Source organism: Plectropomus leopardus, chromosome 4, assembly GCF_026936395.1.
Source record: "Plectropomus leopardus strain MGB_pleo_1.0 chromosome 4, ASM2693639v1, whole genome shotgun sequence".
Taxonomy (NCBI): domain Eukaryota; kingdom Metazoa; phylum Chordata; class Actinopteri; order Perciformes; family Serranidae; genus Plectropomus; species Plectropomus leopardus.
In genome coordinates, this window is record NC_142179.1 from 12,121,705 (window position 1) to 12,143,032 (window position 21,328).

General features: G+C 38.5%; 1 protein-coding gene across 2 annotated transcripts in view; it reads right to left on the bottom strand.

Annotated features, from left to right (window-relative positions):
- Positions 1-14,111: 14,111 nt before the first annotated feature.
- Positions 14,112-21,328, bottom strand: part of LOC121943910 (septin-2) — a 32,999-nt gene continuing 25,782 nt past the window's right edge. The window contains exons 8-13 of one of the 2 annotated variants that reach the window (XM_042487511.2): positions 20,912-21,013; positions 20,561-20,706; positions 20,312-20,395; positions 19,868-19,925; positions 15,509-15,600; positions 14,112-15,386 (exon numbers count right to left, since the gene is read on the bottom strand). In XM_042487511.2, coding sequence (XP_042343445.1) covers positions 15,535-15,600; positions 19,868-19,925; positions 20,312-20,395; positions 20,561-20,706; positions 20,912-21,013 — 456 coding nt within the window. In that variant the 3' untranslated portion in view covers positions 14,112-15,386; positions 15,509-15,534. Of the gene's footprint in view, positions 15,601-19,867; positions 19,926-20,311; positions 20,396-20,560; positions 20,707-20,911; positions 21,014-21,328 lie in introns of both variants that reach the window. The other variant, XM_042487510.2, reaches the window with a different exon arrangement.

The window sequence follows — 21,328 nt, forward strand, 5'->3', positions numbered from 1 at the left end:
ATTGTTAATTTCTGCAAATCAATATGTTACATCCGTATGTTTCATACGCATCATAACGTAAACTGACGTAGTGTATGAGCTGACTTCGTCATCGGGAAGGTGGATGGCATGACACTGAGGCGGGACACCAGCCAAGCTGCAACTGTTCAAGACCAACAAACAACAAAACCGGTAGTTTTTTTGCGAATCATCCCTGCATTTTCATCAGCTTTTTAGCCACGGAATGTAATTTTTTATTTTTTTGCTGTGATTCCAGCAGGAATAGTGCCTACCTTTTATCCTGCAGCTGATGTTTCCTCACTTATGGTAGCATCTCTGGTTTTAATGAGAACTCTTATTTTATTGCTTTAATTAATTACAAAGTCTTGCTTTTTTACTCATGTGCCTATGCACTTGTGTGTATGTTTATATTATTGTATAAAGCAATTTGTGTTGCAGTTTTGCTTGTATGAAAAGTGCTATACAAATAAAGTCAGATTGATTGGTTGGTTGAGGAAAAGTATTTGACAGCAGCAGCTTCCAGGCAGGATTGTGCCACCATGATTGTGTACTTTAAGCAAAATATGTTTTTTTAAAACCATAACCAAGTGGTTTTTGTGCTTTCACCAAACACATTAACTACAACTTTCATGAAACATTAAGTCCCAACGTATCTGCTACATAGAAATGCACAAATGTAACAAATCTGTGGTTTGCAGAAACGTTCCATGACAAAATTTATTCTGGTGGTTGGGTTGGTTTTTGTATTAATTGTTAATTTTAAGTCTATATATACTTGCAAATCCATACAGCCTAAAAATGCTGGTTTCTTTTCTTTCTTAGGCATGTATTATTTCACTCAAAGGTAATAGTTAAGTATTCGTATTCTCTTTTTTTTCATGATTTAGACAATACCACTTATCTCTTATCACTAAATATAATGCTACAGCTGGTTATTTTAGCTTGGCACAAAGTGTGTAAATAAAGGGAAATGTAGCTCTGTCCAGTGGTATCAATCCTCTTGTCCAACTCTCAGCATGAAAGCATATAAACACATTTTGAGAATGTCAAACTATTCCTTAAATATTGATGTTAGTTCACATATATCACATGTTTTACACCAGTCAGTTCTATTTGTTATGTTGTTAAAATAAATTCTTATTGAAGATATCTCTGGTTCCATGTTTGCATTCGTCTGTGTGTGTGTGTGTCTGTGTGTGTGTGTGTGTGTGTGTGCGCGCGCATGTGGAGGTGAACGAGGTACATTTCATGGTAGAGGTTACAGCCGATTGCTTCCAGATGTGACGGTGGTGTGTGTGTGTGCGTAGTGTGGGTGTGTCCGGCTCATACATGATGTGGGCAGCAGAGCTAAAAAGCTCTTTGAAATAAAAAACCTTTTTTTTTCTCTTTTCTTTCCTCAAAGTAGGCACACCCGCTGGTGATGCCACGTACAGGATGTTACAGTCCCACTCCACACCACCAGAGGGCGACAGAGGTCACACCCCTGGCTTTAAAAAAGTTTGCAGTCTGAGTTTGCTAATTTCTCTTGAAGAAAAAAAATCTTACACACAGTGGTGCTGATGCAACATTAGTTTGAAGATGCTCGATGAAGACTTTGGGTCATTGTAGACATGAAAGAGTGTGAGTGTGTGTGTAGGGGGCTGGGAGGGTCGATCTAAATCATTCTTTATAGAAGAAAAGAACAGATGTCTTGAAAGTGTATTACAAAAGCCCCCTGGCTAAGCCCCCACCTCAGTGTTTCTCAGAGGCCAGCTGTCCCTCTCTTCCACATACATGCAGACACACAAACTAAATATAATCCTCGCAGGTCACACTGCTTTTGTTACTTGCAAATTTGACATTATGTCCAATTAAACATCTCCAGCGAAGCCAAAAGTTGTCTTCTCTAGTCCAGGCACTTAATGTCACACTTTTGAGGCTGCTGCTTTCACTTCTTATCTTAACACTTGTTATTTGAGAAATGTACGGCGCTTTCGGTTAAATGCTGAGATGATATTTAGAAAAAGGGGATCACAGAAGTGAATTATAATCTGTAGATAGATGTAAATTAAACCAGTTTAAAGTTGCCAAAGTACTTGGATGTTTTTGGTGCTTAAGAAAGACATACGTACAACCAGATTAATACTCGCCAGGTTTTGGTTATGCTGAGATAGTTTTTCATGTACACAAAATAGGTTTTTTCATGAACACAACCCAAAAAATGGCACCCTTAGACTGGACATAATCAGATTCTCCATGTTATAAATGGTAATTATATCAAACAGATAACCCTAAAAAGTGTTTAGGTGCCATTCTATATGATCTGTTCCAATTAATTCCTCTTTCATTTATACATTTTTTTAAATAAGGAAAGCATATTTTTTCACCCTACTCTCACTTTCTTATAGTCTTCCTTATGTGAAATGGAAGACAAACTTGAGACCATCTTGTGATGGGATCACTTCAGTCACAATACAGCAATCTGCAACTTGAAAAAAGTCAGCCATGTGCTTAAAGTGGAGGGGAAATTCTTCTTTGGACCACACACATCTTCCAACTCAGCCTTCATTTTGATCTCAACCACACACCTGTGAAGTTTTGCGACTGGACCTTTCACAGCTGTGATGCTACCACTGTGACACAATCTGTCTATAGACAGACAGACACCAAGCGAAGTAATCAAAAAGACTTCTGTGGTAGACTCACAAGGTGAAAACAATACAAGCCATCACAACGTAGTAGCAGCTAGTAAATACACAAAAAAACAGCAAATAAACAGACAAATCCTCTCACACATTTAGGACTCAAAAAATATTAATAAATGCAGAAGTTAAAAGCCTCGGCGTATTACTGCCGCAACATCTTGATAAAAGAAGCAAAGACTTGCTCAAGTTGCTGTTATGCAATCATACTGTATTAATGTAAAAAAGGACAGACTGTTGTGGAGTGACTAAGTTGTCAGAGCCTCTTTTGTCCCTTCCAGCTGATCAAACACAGAGAGAGAAGGTAGAGTGTCTGGCAGGTGCAGAGGGCGTTAAGGACAAACCATGAGTTAGGACTAATGACGGGAAGCAGGGTAACAGGCTGAGAGGGGGCAATGTAAAAATAGAATAAAATGCCCTTTATCGTCTTTGCACATTGTACAACAAAATTAGCTGTGCCCTAAAACAGTACAGAGCCCAGGATAATGTCCTCATTTCGCTTGTTTTTTCTGACCAACTTCAAAATGTTTCATTTTCAATGATTCAAAATTTTTTTTTAAAAGTGAAAAAAAGCTAAGAAGCACAAAAATATTTGGCATTACTGCTCAATAAGAGACTTATTATTAATAAATGTTGCAGATCTACTGTATTTATCTGTCGATTTCAATACTGAATGCAGTCTGTATCTATTGCTTTGAAAGTTCTGAATTAATGTTGCTTACTTAATTGTACCACTTGTTTTACTTTCAAAAAACTCTAACTCAAGTTCGCACCAAATGCCTGCTGTTATTTGGATGACAACATGTTTAAAGTTTTCAGTTATTTAATATTCAAGAAGAGACTTCCTCGCTGTTAGAATATTATTTCAGTGTATGAATGTACAATGACTCTGTCTGTTTGTTTGCCTGTTAGTTAATATGTTGGACGAGCCTGCGGAGGCAGACATCCAGAGATCAGCCACTCAATCAGCAGGCAGCACTCAGCTTCTTCCTCTCACTCACACAGAGTCATGGCCTTAAAGGAAACAACGCTCAAAAGGGCCCAGCAGTCATCTCCACTGCCAGGGTACACACACACACACACACACACACACACAATCAAAAAAACCTAATCCAAATAAGTTTGGTCCAACAGCGTACCCATCATTCCCTGCTGCCAAAGACTGTCGGTGCAGTGATGAGACACCACAACAGACACACAGTACGGCTGAGGAAGACTTAAAACTTAAGACTTAAATCTAAACTGACCATAAAGAGACTCGTCTCACATTAAAAACTTTTCCAGATTACAGTCGTGGACAAACACACTGATTTCTGTCATCAGACTACAGGATCACTTTAGAGTGGTCCATTGATGAACATGTTTGCACAACATAATGTATGTGGACTGTCTGTGATGTGGTGTGCAGGCCGGTGTGCAGAGGAGGACTTAAATATCATACTTGCGGTATTGCAACGAAATAATTCCCTGTGGTCCAAAAAATGCATTTTCCCCATAGACCACCAGTGTTATAAACACATCTGTAAAACTGTTGATACCTCAAACTGCAATCTAGGTCAATTATGACTCTTTCTATCATGAATTTTTGAGCCATGGATGTTATATGTTTGTAAAACTCTCCTCGATCAGAGAGAAGCTATTTGAAAAATCTGTGATGTCATTATAACGTAAAGTCTATGAGCAGGACGGGGCCAGCTGGAGAAACTATTGTGCATATTTATTGGGCTGCATACCGCCGAGGTAAACCTAGAAGCTAAAAACTTTTTTGGCAAATGCGGCAGACGAGTAGTTCTTGTTGAACTGAGTAGGTGCCATCTTGGGGTCCAATATCTAGTTTTATTATACATCTATAAAAATGAAAATGTCTCATTTCAAAACTGTCTTATGAATTTAACTTTTTGTCTTCAAGAGATTTCATTTAACAGGAAAAAATAACACTTAAATTGAACATTATTTATAAAAGCATGATCTTGAAATTGCGTCTTCTCTGTCATATTGTGGTGAAAACTGGGCTTAAAATGGTGTAATGTGTTCCCGGCTTAAAGCAGCGAGACAGCCTGTGATGCAGCAGTGAAGAGCAGTGACCTTTACTGATGACTTCTCTGCATCTCTCAGCTGTCCAGCTGACACTTTCACACCATTAACTCTGACAGCTTCAACTACATTTGTTGCCCACCAGCGCGGGAGGTGAGAGTGGGTAAGAGGGAGAGATAAGGGGAGATAGGAGGGGTGAGGGTGGGTGAGACAGAAACAGAGGGGGTACGAAAACAACATAAATGAGCCCTGAGGCCCCCAGCCTCCTCCTCTGTTTTCTCCCCATGGAGATGCAGAGGCCTGCATGCACTCAGCTCTTTAACATGCTAATCCGACAGCATGTAATTGCTCAGGCAACAATAAAATTGCTTTTCTGAAGGACACTTTGGCCATCGCAGCTCAGTGCATCCTCCCATTCAGTGACAATGGACACTTGTGGGAGCACGGCTGTAACCTCGACTGGTATAAACATATAGTGTCCCTGAACATTTAGCAGAAGGATACAATCAGCTACATTTTGTCAGGAAATAAAGATTTTGGGAAGGTTGGTAGTTGTGCAAAACAAAAATGGAGGACAAAAGGTCTGAATCTTATTCCTTATTCATTGACATGAACACAGATTAGTTTATGTTTAATCAATCTGCAGCCCAGTTGCTAGGAGAAAATGTTGCCATTTCACATTTCTGCAAATCATGAATACGTTACATATGTACCTATTATATCAACATTTCTAAAGTGATGTAGTATGAGCTGAGTGTCATCTGAAGGTGAGGGGACGGTGGATGGCAGGTCACCTTGGTGAGATGCCTGCTGAGCTACAAACCATTGTTTGAAGTCACAAAACGACAGTATTGATTGTTTTTAGTGAGTCATCGCTGTACTTTCAGCTGCTTCTTAGCCCCTTCACTTGGGTGTTTTTAAGCAAATCGTCACTGATTTTCCAGCATGAATAGTGACACAAACACCATTGCTGCGTTTCCTACCAGGATTGTGCCCCCCACACAGTTTTTTTTTAAGCCAAAACATGATCTTTTCCTAACCATAACCAAGTGGTTTTTGTGCCTAAACCTAACCATGCGTTAATCACAGTGTTCTTGACATATTATGTTTGAAGGTATGGACTAAATACAACGGATAAATGTAACATATCCTTGGTTTGCAGAATCACACAATGTCAACCCTTTTGTGGCGATTCAGTTTGAATCTCACAAACACCATCCCACTGCCAGAAATACGTGTATCAATACGTATGAATTTGCAACGGCTATAGATAAATAAATGCACCATTTACTCCAGTTTGAGGAAATTTTAGCTAAAAATTACAGAGCCCAAGGAAATTAAACTCTGGATTTGTGACCTGCTTTGACAGATCAACATGCTCAGTAGGCTCACACTGAGAAGTCACGGGGAACTAAGGGTTAAACACACCGCATTGTTGCTGTTGTTTTTTTTAAAAACTAAACAACAACAACAGAAAAATGTGGCTATCAAACCAATCTTAAACTTAAGGTTGATTTACTCATTTTTAGGATTTTGAGAACCTTCAAGACTTCCACAATGTCTTAAAAATTGAGCTCAACAGTTCATTTCTAACTGTGAAAAACAACTCGCATTTTTGGTCAACTGATGTTTCCAAAGTCCAGAATGGGAAGTATTGAGCTCAATATAGACGATAACTCTCAAAATCATGAAGTCTAAATATCTACAGTTGCATGACAACTAAACAAACTCTATAAGCTGATGACGAACATGCAGCAAGGTCCAAAGCTCCCCAACAAGTGAATAGATGGACCTGCCAGTTAAAAGGATGTTTTCATTGCTGCTGTCACCAAGCGCTGCATTGTTGGGTCTCTGTTAATTGCATGGTCTAGACCGCTCTGTATGAAAAGTTTCTTGACATAAATGTTGTTATGATTTGGCAAAACATAAATAAAATTGACTTGGCTTGAATTAAGATGTTTCTAAGGTCAAGAATAAACTGTCAAGCTCAAGAAAATTAAAGACTAACACCAACATTATGCTTTAATAGGAACTAAATGCAACATTTCAGTGTTTTTAACTAAAAAATGAACTTTGTATGTGATTGTTCAAAATACAATTCAGATTATTTTTGCAGTTTCCAGAGAACGATTATGAAATAATCTTAATTCTCTTTATTTCTTTCATTGGATTACTGCTCAGACTGCTGATCCTTATTTCCAAAGAACTTAATCCCAAACACATCAAGGCCAACAAAAATACTTGAAAAGATTTTTTCAGAGAATCTCTCTATGTGGGTCAGCCTCCAGTTACTTTCTAAAAGCTCCTTGAAATGCAGAGCCGAGACATGACGAGCACTGCAGTGTGACGTTTATAAAGCCTAGTGAAGAGAAGGAGGTGAACTGCTTCAGGTACGAGACAAAACACAAAGCGCCGCATGACACGCTCTACTGGATCGTTACATGCATGTTTGCAGTGTGACAAAATGGAAGTATGTACATGTGAACACACTGCAGGACAGAAACTCTTCAAACACCTGAACAAGAACAAGACCAACGACTGTCACAGCGGGAAAAAAACTCGCAGAGAACTTGCAGAGGCAGAATCTCACACAAACTGCGACATAACTGCTTTATACGACGTGACTGCACTCATGATTTAGTGTATTCACACTTTCTTTACTGAATCTCATGTGTGTTGTCAAAAAAGAAGTAAAAAAAAAAAGAGTATCTTGGACGTGCAGAAACCTGCCAGTGGGCCAGTCACTTCAAATATTTTCAAACCCCCAGAACTTCAGTTTAAATTGTAGGGAAGATCCCAAAAATGTCAGGCTGAATTTTGGGGAAAATATGCCTAAAATGATGCAAAAGACATCGAGAATACGATAAAGAGACTTCATGTGTTGAGTCTGAATATTTCACACTGTAAACATCATATATTGTGCCGTCTATTTGCACTGGGAAGTTGGAATTTCCTAGTTTCCAGTCGGAAATTTCAACCGGGATGCCCTCTGAAGTCAGATTTCCGACTCGTAGAGTCTCGGGAACGTCACCACACTCGACATTAACATCCAAAATGACTCTTCTGTGAATCAACAGTAGTAAAAGCTGTAGTAACATATTGTTTCTTAGCACTTCTGTCTTGTTTATGTTTCATTAGAACAGTTGTACACACAGTATTGTCCAACTTATATCTGTGGACATGTTGCTATGGGGTTTGTATTCGCAAAATACACAATGATACCAATTGGTATTGCCAGCAATGGCTAACTTGGCTTGAACTGGTACTGCTAAAAACATCTTGCTTTTCTGACTTGTTGTTCTGGAACACAATCAACTTCCAACGCTGACCTCCAACTTCAGAGGTAAATGTAACGCAGCAAAAACTTCAATGAGGCCAATACAGAAATGTGTTGAAAGGGTGGAGTAAGATTAATTTACTTAAAACTACTTAAAGGAAAAAACAAAAGAAAAAAACTAGAGGTGATTTCATTAAATAGTTATCAAAGCAGGAGTTCACGATTTCTTGGCTCAACTACTCGCTCCTTCTTCTCTTACAACTTTTCTGCTGAAAAGCAGGAGCCACAGGGGGTTCAAATCCTATTTCAATACCCCACCCAACCCCCCGAGATACGCCCATTACTGCTCTGCAGCTGGTCCACACTGGGAGAGGGTGAGGGTCCCATCTGTGGCAGCGAGAGAGAGTGTGTTTACAGACAGAGTGGGGGAGAGTGAGGGGAAGCTGGAGAGGAGAGTTGAGTGTATCTGAAGTGAAGTGACATGTGCACGGACGCAAATGCATTTGACTCAACATCTGTTCACTGCTGGAGGTAGAAGTCATCGAATTAATGCAACAATCGTTACATCTCAGTCAGCGGTGACGACAAGGTGTGATAACGTTGGCATATTTCCTAACAATCACCTTTAAATGGTCACTTTCTAATAATACATGCCTTCCAAGGAGTGTTTAAGTTATAATTGGCAAGCTTATTTTTGGTAATTTCTCTGTCATTGATAGTCATGTCATTGATAAAGGGTGTTTCACTTTCTAATAAGCCATCATGCCTGCAGTTATAAATGTTCAAGGTATACTATGCAGGATGTTTTCTAAAATCATGTAAAGACTCATACAGAACTAATCCCTCTCAATCATCACTATGACCTACTAGTGTGGCTGAGTGTTTTTCCACAGAGGCGCTTCTTCTGCCTGTATTTTCTTTTTTCTTCTTCTTATTTCGCTGTGTTCAGGAAGTTTGTGGGCGTGTGGCCTCCAGCCAATAACAGAGCGCAGGTGTGGTCAGAACTAAAAAGGTAGCAATCAGGTAATAGCAGCATGCATCCAAGAGGAAGCTGCAAAACTTGTGGACAAAGTGCTGAAAATAAATTAAATAATTAAAATAATATGTTGGTATTAAAATGATTTTCAGAGTTACGTTTTCCAGAAGGTCAGATATCAGTTGGTGATGAACGACTGAGCTACAAAGACAAGGAAAGTATCCCACTGTGTGAGGATAAGTATCTGCTAGAAATTTACCACAACCCTGTAACGCAAATGTTGATAAAACTGATCTATGAAGCATCATGACTCATTAACAATTAATAATGCCACTGTTAATATCTTATAAACCCTTTATAAATGAGGCTTTAACAGAGAGTGCAACCCTTAAATGTTGCAGTTACGTCACCAATTTTGATTTTTCAATGGCTATCCAGGGTTTTGATTTCAAGTGCATGTTGTATATAGTAGGTATATATATATAATGTATTATAGGCCAAAATCTCTTCTTTTTTTGCAATCTGTATAACATGCCACACTATTTTCTTAGATGCTTGATGCAGATTGGAAAGAACTTCATTATAAAGACAAAAAGAGCAAAGTTAAAAACAGACTTGCTCTCAATTTAATACACTCAGAGGTTGCTTTATCTTATGCAACCAGGACCTTATGGTGGCTAAACATACCATTATGTAATTGTCACTTGTAGCTACAGCAATTCTTATGCAGTAAAGGTTACTACTCACTATTGTAAATAAAGCAAAAATATATATATTATTAAGTTTCTACTAAGTGTATTTCTGGCTGGTTTGCTGAGGCTCCATTCAGGGAGAAACTTTAATTTGTGGCACTTCTGTGATTGATTTTTCTTTCTGTATGATCCTTAATCCTTGATCATTAAAATCTGACATTTTGCCATCTAATGTTTTTAGATGATTGTAGCAGCACCTTCAGAAATATCTGAAAAGGACATCAAAACATTATTTTGGCCAGGATGTTTTTGCAGTTGTGACCATATTCTCCTGGATGAGGTTCATACTTAATTTGATCTGTGTGTGCTTCACTACATCAAGGTGACACGTCTGCGCTAACTGTTGATAATAAAACTGTGATTGTAATTTCTGTTTCTGATCTGTGATGAAAAAATATTCAGTGAATATCCACCCACACGCACAGTAATCGCAGCACGGGATTGTGGTTAGGTCAGATGGTGTCGTCCGCTCACTTCGTAGCAGAGAAGTGATGAAAAAATGGATAAAAAAAAAGACTGTTGCCTGGCAACGCAATATCACAGCAAAGGAAATGACAGAAGAGTCCAGGCCATTGTGAGGGAGTGAGAAGAGAAGGAGGAGAAGGGGGGATTGTTCTGATAATATTGATTCAGGATTGATTATCAGTTATCTTTCAGCAGTTATGATCTCAGTCAGTCACACTGAGCATTATTAGATTCTTTAATCCTCCTCCGCAACCTGGATGATGCAGAATATGAGATATTTTTCTCAAAGTGCCCAACAGGGTCAGGTGCAGTAGAGTATGTGGGAGTGAAGAGCAGCTGAAAGCCAAGAAGCAAAACTCAGAAGGTGTAAACTGTAGTAATCTAAACACCAAAACCGAGTGAATCACTGCACGTTCAGCAGGGGATGAATATTCATGACAGTTTGATTGTAATTTTTGGTTATTTTCACTGTTTTTGCACCAACTGTGAATACTACATCTGCAACAACATCACTCTGCAACAATCATACTAATCCAATCAGAAGTGTGTGTGTGTGTGTGTGTGTGTGTGTGTGTGTGTGTGTGTGAGAGAGAGAGGTTGGGTGTGTGCTGCAGTGGTGATCCCATGTGATCACAATCATTTCCACCAACGGATTTGATCCAGCTGTGAATTTTTGGGAAAAGGCAAATCTCTCTGCAACCAGACCAGCTTATATCAGCTGGCAGCGAGGGTGCTGGAGGGGGACAAAGGGCAACAAGGAGACTAAAGACTAAATACAGGACAAATATGAAGCTGAGAACCATCTCTGTTGCAAGGAAAATGGTAAAGAGATAAAAGCGCAAGACTTACAGACCAAACTGTTAAAAAGGGTTTCATTTACAAATTCTTCTCACCTCTGTACTATGTAACTTCTCAAAGCATTTCCCCAAAACATCACGCTACATTTTAGTCATTCAGCAGATGCTTTTGTGGTGAGCAACTTATATGTTTTACCCAAATAATATATTATATTATATTAAATACAATTTCTGCAAATATATTATTAATTCCAACTTAATAATTAATAATGTGTTAATATAAAGTAAATGTTCATGTGTTGTAGAGGTCAACAGATTATCAGCTTGGCCGATTGTTGGGGCTGATATTTGACAGTTTGCTGATTATCAAGATCACCAATAAAATCAATTAATTAAAAGTGAAAAGAAAGTGTCAGCATGGGAGGAACTTTTACTTTGTAAAACCTCAGGAGGCTATTTTTATTTATTCATTTTTATTTAAATTTTCACTTGACTTTATAAAAAAAAGTTGCTTGGAACCTTGCTGTATATGATGTTGAAAATTTCAGTTTTGATTAACATCTGCTAAAGTGTTGTGTTGGATTTTGTTATATTCCAAATTCTAAATATTGACAAATGATTTTCATTTTTATTGTAAATATCATTTCCAAATATTAGTTGTTAGCTACTAATAATCGGTATCGGCCCTAAAAACACAATATTGGTCAACCCCTAATGTGTTGTAGTATTTTAGATGCCTATTGATGCACTTTCAGCATCAATGTTGTTCATTTGACTGTAAATTATTCTAATCTTTTTCATCGTACATTCTTTTTACTTTTGATGCCTCACATGAATCATGTTGATGATTGACACTACTTTTAAATCTAAATAATTCAGGTTTGCTGAATCATCCCAGCACACAGCACGTGCAGATACTGTCATCAGACACTATGCCAAGAGGAAGAGGGGGAGGGAAGAGGAGGAAGGCCCAGGGTCATCAGAGCTGCGACCTCCCCTGCAGGCTCATGTGGCAGCTGTGTTTCTGACCTGAACAATGGTCAGGAAGGCTTCACCACAACCAGAAAACAGCAGCGACTGTAACTACAAGTCGTGCTGATGTGACGTTGACAATTAGGTCAGTCCATCGGTGGACCTAATGAAGGATAATCGCTCATAATTGTGAGGACAGGATGAAGAGGAAGGATGCTGCCTTTTGGGTACCATGTTGGCCGCGCGCCTCTTGTGACGCCGCCTGCTCCACATATGCGTCTAAAAATGAAACCTAACCCCCCCACCGCCTGTCAGCCTGCTGATCACAGCTCTGCCTGTGATGGCATGGTTGCCCTCAGAGCATCTCCGTTTTTTTAAACAAGAAACGCGCACATCGGGGGGAAAAAAGCAAAAATGCACGATCTGAAACGTAAATATTGCTGATTCTGCTGATGCAACTGCGACCGTGCAGTGCGAGGCTATATTCTGAAAATGCACTACATTGACAATGCATTCTAAACATCACTTTAAAAAAAACAAAATAAAAACATAAAAACGACGTTTCTTACCTCCGTGCTATCCTCTATTGACCATTACAGGATGGATGAGGAGGAAACGCAGGTGCAGGGATGCGGAGCGACGCCCAGGGAGACACAAACATGAGACAATCATTCATTCTCGATAAACACATGGCTGGAGATACAAATTCAGGAACCGAGCTCACCTGTTTTCACCGGGATCCGGCTCTTGTACCTGATGTTGCTCGTCATGTTGGCCGCTCTCCTCCCTCGATTTTTACCGAAGCGACGGCTCACAGAAAGCGGCCCCTCGCGTCGCTTCCACAGCCCGGACAGACAGCAGGAGGGCGGGCTGAGCTGACAGATGAAAGCCCCTCCTCCTCCACACACACTCAGCCAGTCACTCTGCAGAGCCTCCTGCAAGCACAGCTCCTAAAGGATGCCACGAGGGGTTAGACTCCAAACCAACCTCACCAACATCCAATCACTTCATTGAAGACAGCAATAGTAAGAAATGGCAGTCCAAAAGGTCGCATTTTTTTTTCTTGTTTCAGAGTTAAATTTTAGACAATATATCCACACAAATATTTTGCAAACAAAATATAGGTAAACATTCATACAAATCATAGGACACAACAATAAAGTGGGACACAAACAGTGACTTACCTTTCTCTAGCTTCAAGGTTCCCTCTGCCAAATGTTTGCATCATTTATATTTTCCTCACATCACCCTGAAGAAGATGTTTGCCACACCATGGCATATTTCAGGGTTTTTATTGTGGCCTACTGGTGATACAACTCCTTGATAAAACTGAACATAAACAAAACATCTTGAATATCTCTTCACACTTCTTCATATCTCTTTTTTGTTACTAAGAAAAGTATGGGATCAATTTGAAGCTTGTACAGTAAAACTTGAACAATCTCAATTAATGTCTCAGCATCAGCACTAAAAATGTTTTCTGATATCTGATACTTACTCCACCATCTTTTCTGTCTTCATCTGTCAATTTAAAAAAAAATGAAAACAAATGTATTCAAGACAACATGGCCAGCCCAGTCACCTAAAGAAAATGTTGGCCTTGTACATTTCTACAAACCACGAATACTTTATATTCGCACATTTCATCGTTTCTTAAGTAACTTAATATATGAACTGACTGTCATCGTAAAGAGTGGGAAAGTGACTGGCACATTACCTTGGCTGCAGAACACTGCTTGAGACCAACAAACAACAAAACCGTTTTCTTACTGAGCCATCAATGTGTTTCCATAAGGGATTTTGCCCCAAAATCCAGGTATTTTAAGCCAAAACATGATCTTTTCCTAATCACAACTAAGTATTTTTTGTGCCTAAACCTATGCACATGTTAACCATGCTGTTATTGAAATGTGAAGTTTCATGACATCCACAATATAACGTGAAAATGTAACACACCTGTGGTTCACAGAAATATAAGATAGCAACTTTTTTTTCTTGTGAGTGGGTTAAGAAGGCACACATTAGCAAAGATTATTTCATAAAGTTCAGAGGAGACATATATTTATTTATTTTATTTCTGACTGAATCTCCACTGTTAACTAATAACTAAACATGTTAGTCATTCAAAAGTAAGCCCAGGATTCACAGGTATCAACGTTCTTTTCTCTAAACAAATTTTATTCCAGATAGAAATACAAAAAAACGTTTACGCCTGAAAACAACTCTTGACTGGCATGTGGTTTAAGAAATAATAATTATGTTTGTCTTAATGAGCTCAACAGACAAATTTGCATACAAGAGCTAAAGACAGAAAAACAAAATAATGCCAGTGGCACATCAGTGGCAGCACAGTTAGATGGCACTGCTGAATAGAAGGCTGGAGGGTGTTTATACATATAACAGTTCAATATTAAAGTATTTGATTTTTAAATGAGACAGCCTAAAATACAGTGTGATGAAAGTATGCACATGTAGTGTACAAACAGATCATTTTTACGCATTAAATTAAATCGCTGACGCAAATATGGACACATATTTTGTTACTGAAAAGTGTGATTAGATTTCAGTCTGTAGTTGTAGTTTGACACTGACATTAAAGATCCTGCAGTTCTTCATGATAAGCGCACAAATATCAGCAACATGGCACTTTTATTCAACTATAACATGATCCTAAAGTTGGGTTGTCTCTTTTTATAACAGTGTTATTAGTTTGACTACTTGCATATAGTATGTTTACAGCCTAAAAGTCAAATAAACACCTAGAATTATTTTCTTAGTGTTGACTACAAAATAAGATTTTTAACACAATTAAGGGCAAATATTGTGACTGGAAAACCAGACACGAGAGTGTCCTCATTCTCGACATGGACAGTTTACCTCATTCAAAACCAAACTTACCTTTCAGTGTACTAATATTTATTGTTATTGCATTATCAAACCGAAGGCACTGAAGGTCTATCTAGAGGTAAACATGATGAGCAACTGAATCACTCATGAGTTAACAGAAAAAATAGTCTTTTACTTTTAAGTTAAAATAAATGTTAAGAAAATAAATGGAGAATAGTGCCATCTGCAACCTGGAGCAGAATGTATAATTCATACATATATTTTTGTAAACATGATGGCAAAACCTCTAAGTACCATTGTCACTGGCAGCTCTGTGGAGTCATGACTAAGATCAAAGGCTAAAGAACAGATATGTCTCTGATAATCAAGCATTATTAAAACTTTTTGATTTTCACGTTTTCCAGATTCTGCCTGGCTAACTTTCACTCACAAAACAGGACAAATTGTGGATTTTAAGTGGATACTTGACAAGATGTGTAGGAAGATCCTGAACAGCTGATGGATGGATGTTTGGAGGGAAGAAGAAGAAGAGGTGGTGTGCAGTTTAAGATGGTGTGATCCTGGATACCTGGACTCCTGGTGGTTCTGCAGGATGTCAGCAGGCAGGGATGGATTCAGAGCACGACCAGGTGTGTGTATATATATATATGTATGTGTGTCTGTGTGTGTGTGTGTGTGTGTGTGTGTGTTGGGGCGGTTGGGATCACCATGTTTCCCTTCTGCTCCGTCTCTTTCACTCGTCTGATTTCATCTTCATCTGTGCCTGCATCTGAGCGATCATCTGCTGCATGCGCCTCAGCTACAGGAGAGAAGAGAAAAAATAGTTTTAACCATTTTTTGCATAAATAAGTTTCAGTTTTGCTCTTCACTTGCCTAATCTCAAAAAACATTTCAAAAAATTACAGTCTAAAGGTTTCCCTTCTTTATTTCTCAACATAGTCCATCCATCCATTTTCATCTGCTTCTCCAGGGCTGGGTCATGGGGGCAACAGGCTGAGCAAGATGCTCCAGAGGTCCCTCTACCCAGCAATGCTTTCCGGCTCCTCCTGGGGGACCCTAAAGCATTCCCAGGCCGGATGAGATATAAAATCCCCTAAGGTGTGTTCTGGGTCCTACCAGTTGGACATGCTCAGAAAACCTCTAATGGGACGCGCCCAAGAAGTATCCTGATCAGATGCCTGAACCACCACAACTGGCCCCTTTCAACACTAAGGAGGCAGCATCTCTACTCTGAGCTCCCTCTGGATGTTGATCTCTTCACCATATCTCTAAGGCTGAGCTCAGACACTCTTTGGCGGAAGCGCATTTCGGCCGCTTTCATCCATTATGTCATTCTCTCAGTTACAACCCAAAGCTCATGACCATAGGTGAGGGTCAGAACGTAGATGCATCGGTAAACCGAGAGCTTTGCCTTCATATCATCTCCTCCCTCATTACAACAGTCCACAACGTCTGCATCAAACTGCTGCACCAAACTGCCTGCCATCTCATCATTTTAGTCTCGCTTCTGACAGGACCCTGAGGCACTTGAGCTCCTTCACTTGGGGCAGTGACTCTCCCAGCCAAGAGGAGGCCATCCACCATATTTCTTGTGTTTGCTAAAATCAGTGAGTGATTAGAAATTTACTTGGAATACAATTTCAAGCAACACAATTCAGTCACAATGCAGTAAACATCCAGAAGTGAAAAGATCTTTCCAGGGAAAAATCATCTGTTGGGAAGTGAAATGTTTCATGTTTCTGGCATTAAAAACAGAAGCTGTCCTTAGTAACAAGCTGATCCACTGAGAATTTGAGTATTTAAGACTAGAGTTACATAAAAAAAGGAAGAATATCTGCTGATTAAACTTTGGTTTGACTGTATAACCAGCATGACATGATCTTTTAGAACCTAATGTGTAAAGACCTAAAGTAAAACCGAAAGCTTAAAACAGCAAAAGTGTCTGTCTTTTTGTAACAGTAACTCTGCTCTTATGACCTCCTATGCAATATTACTGCCCTGTGAAAACAACTTCTCCAAAATGTCAACAACAAAAACAGCCTTGTTTACAGCTTTGTGAGGGTGCTTTTTTAACATACTCTAATGGGGTTTTGAAATGCTTTATTCAGCATAGTAAATAGCAGACTTTCACAATCCATAAAGGAACATTTTAAATTTATGTTTAACAGAAAATAAGTACAATGTATAGAGAGAAAAACAGCCAATCAGGAAACAACTAATTGCTGTTAGACAATCTGAAGAACTGACAGATTTCCTAGTTTGATCTTGACGTCTTCCCTGAAGCTAAAATACTTTACATCAACAGTAAGTGTGAATATGAATTTGCATGTCATGGCTTAACCAATCAGATGATTGTGTTCTTTAGGGTTCAGCTCGCTTGACAGTTATATAAGATGTCATACAACCACGTCTTGAGGCAAACCACAATAACTGAACAAACTTAGAAAGAAATGTGAAACTTCAGAAGAGAACACATAATGACCAATTGGTCCAAAAACAACGAGGCAGGAAACACTTAGCACCTAAAGACATGACCACAATGAAAAACGGTCTTTCACAAGTAGTTTTAAAGTGGTATAACTTAAGACAAGACAACCTGTTACATTAATGTAAATAAACTAAACAGAATCTGCAAATGGTCCTTCAAATGAAGGCCACATCAACATGTTTTAATGCATAATAATAAAATCTATATTTACATTAGCACAGCAACTGTACCAGCAAATGAATAATGTGTTTAAAAATTAATGAAGCAAAAAAGAAAAATCAATGTCAATCAATAAATTAATAATGGCTGAAATTTACACAAATGTAATTGAGAAGATAACAATCTGCACATTGAGAGCTGATTGATCTGTTTAGATAAAAATCAAAATGTATAGTTTGAAGCTTACATTTTAACCCATCATGGGTAACATTGTGCAAGAAACAAAAAGAGACACACCTGTAGCTTTCGCTAATGTCTATCGCCATCTTGTGACTGAGAATTGAACTGAAAGTATTTCATCATAACAGATGTTTTGTTATCAAAGCTACAGCATACAGAGTATCATGAATTTAATCTGTATCCATCTGTCTGTGTCTATCTTTATGTGTCTATATGCATATAAGAGTCAAAAACTGACAGCCATCATCAAAGTTAAAGACAGACTGAAAAACATGAAATGTGAGGGTATATCTCTGTTGACTTACCTCGAAAACCAATAACTTAGATTGATTATTACTGGACATTTTACATATTTATTCATATCAAATGTTGTTATTGAAGTTTAATATGAATAGTAAAATAATGTGAATTGGGAATTAATCAAAGATAATACTTTATTTTAAGGCGCCTTAAATTTCTTTATAGTTTTCTAGAATATCGGCTGAAAAAAACTCTTACTTGGCACAAATTATGAGGAAAATATGAAGTTAACTGAGATTTTAGGAAAATGCCAGGACATTAAGCGGTTGTTCATTGTATTAAAACCTACATGAATGTTAACTTTTTCATTGGAAACTTTATTCTTGTATGTTTGCCTGTAATTGTCAACACATAAAGACAATTTTGGCAGCTGAGCTGCTATGCAAAGACACTAATTGAAATCAGATAATGAAGTTTATTAATTGCAAGTGTCTCCATTTTCCCTGTAATAAGCACAGAAATAACATTGCATTTTAAATTGCAATCTAAAATATACCTTTGGAAATTAGCTTGTCCTTTCCTTCATAATGTTTAATATAAATGTCCCTACTTATCTGTCAATAGATTTCTTTTCTGTTGTTGTTGTTCTTTGTTATTTCACTGTTATCTTTGCTATGTACTGACAGTCTTATCTTAGATTGTAAAGTCACTTTAGTTGACTTTAAAGGCGCTTATAATTAGATGTATTTTTATTATTGTGGTCCTGTCCAGAGACCTTTTTAAGAAAATAAATTCTTGGAAAAAACAATTCTAGGAAATTCTTCCTAGAAATTATTAGGAAACTAGGGATCTGAAGAAAAAAAAAGCGTAACCTTTTCATGCATAGCATATCTGCAAGTACAGCAGAGTACAGCATCAGTTAACGTAATCCTTCCTCCCACCCAAAACCCTGACAACCTGTAAACAAATGAAGCCCATGTCTCTGCAGCTTTGTGTTTTGGGCTCCTCGCGTAACTGAGGTCATTCCCACCATAAAACTGGGCCAGGACATCCAGGCAGGAAGTGATGGCATATCCTGCCTGGGCACATTGTTTACAAACAAAAAACAGCTCTGATTGGACCCCGCCCGCTCACTATGGTACGCTGCAGCAGTAACACAAACCAAAGGCCAATATTGCCTGGTGATGTGCAGGCTCCATCGCCCAAAATTTAAACAATATGTATTGAAGATAATGGGGTGAAAATAAATAATATTTAGTCACACTGAAAAAACTGACAGTAAATACATTATGTACGACAGAGATGACAAAGCAGTTTTTCCTTCACAGTTTGGGTGAGTCTGAATTTACATGTCACCGCATGCAGCACTAAGGTTACTGTTTGAGTGATCAGATCCTTGTGTGTTTGAAAGGATAACTCTGTCTTTAAAAAGTAGGGAATGTGTATGAGGAAGTTGGTTTCTGCATTTACCTGCTTTTATCTCTGCTTTAAATAAAACTCTAAACTGATTTGAAATAAAAAATTAAAAATGAGTCCATATTAATACATCACTCACAATCCCACATTTACACTGAAAGACCGATACAGGGATTTAAAACCTCTTACAGGTGGTTTTGGCATGTTTAAGCTACTTTATGTATTGTATATGTATTATGTAATATAAACACTGGAAATTTGTTAAAAAATATTTTTTTGCACACAACAATGGAGGAACTATAGATTTTACCCTTATAGAAGAGTTGAATTAGGAAGGCAACATTTCACAACCAGTAAGATGAGAAATGATTGCAGCAACCAAATTTCTTTAACATACACTGAGCAAGCAAGACATATTTTGACAAACCAAGACACACAAGGTGAGATGATAATGTGTGTGTGTGTGTGTGTGTGTGTGTGTGTGTGTGTGTGTGTGTGTGTGTGTGTGTGTGTGTCTCCTTACCTCAGCCTCTTTCTGTAGCAGGATCTGGTCCTTATCCACCACATCCTCGTCCACAGCTCTGCAGGGAAACAGAACACACTGGTTTAAAAATCTATTTAAATTTGTCTATTTCAATTAATCTATTTTAGTTTTTATTTTAATTTATGCTTTTGTTCTGTCTCAATCATGTTTAATTCTATTATTAGTACCATCATTTCTGTTATTGGAATGGATTGTCGTTATTTTTGTTTTGTAATTGTTTCTCTTTTCTTTAATTAATGAACTAATTAAATTTTGTCTGGCCTTAGTTCAGCTTTATCATTTGGCTCCTCTTGCTTCTGCTTTGCCTTGTTTGTCAAAGCACTTTGTAAACTCTGTTTTTAAATGTGCTACATGAATAATGCTATTATTGCTTGAAATAGAACTGCTGATCTGTTGTTTAAGGGATATAACTCGATGTCTCACCTGCCCGCTCTCTTCAGCCTCTCTGAGCGGAAGTTCTCATAATGCAGATCCTGAGTTACCTCCTGGAGGTCTTGCATGTGAGTCCTGCAACAAACACACATGCAGTCCTTACTTCACACACTGGGAGGCAGTAGAGCTTCGCTGTAAACTCTCTTCTTTTACAACCAGCTTAATGAGGAAGACACTCTGTCAAGACTTCCCTTCTGAAAATCCTGTTACTGAGGCAGTTTTATTGCCAGGGAGACTCACACAAGCATGGTGCGTAGTTTGAGGAAGTCATTGTGCTCAGGGTTCTCCACTTCAACAACTCCCCAGGGGTAGAGTCGACCACGGATCTTCTTCCCCTTCACCTCAATCAGTTGGTTGGAGCCAATCACAGCAAAGGGGATGCTCGCCTGAGAAAGGAAGATAACGGTTAGACGATCCCTAGAGAGACACAAAGTTAGGGATATGGAAAATAAATGTATCGGAGAGGAGGGGATGAGTTAAAGGAAAGCGAGGATGAATAGGAAGAGAATGGAATTAATCACTAAACCAGTTGAGGGAAGTGTCTGACGTGGTTCTGTATTGGTTGACGTCAGCTGTGTGTCTCACTCTCACCTTCAGGACTCTGGTCTGTTCCTTGAACTCCTCGTCCTCGTCAGAGTCAGCGTCAGGTAGCTGATAAATTCTGATCCCGTGCTCAGCAATTTCATCCAGGATCTGGACACAAGAGAAGCACAGGTTTAGTCCGCAGGGTCTTGACATCATCTTGACCTCCCAACATTTCCCACTGCACAAAGAAAATGTGCTATTTATTACTGTAGATTTTCTTATTGTGAGTTGCTGAGTGTTGCTGAGACAGTGGCCGTAGAGATGTCTCACCAACATAATGGAACTAGGTGGCACTTGGCTTGCAGTGACATTTGAAAAACCTAAACAGCAATGTCTCTTTCCAGAAATCATACATTGGATAATCTGCAGACCTTGTGGTGCTTAGTTTCATGTAGGAACTATTTTCTTTCTACTGAATTACAG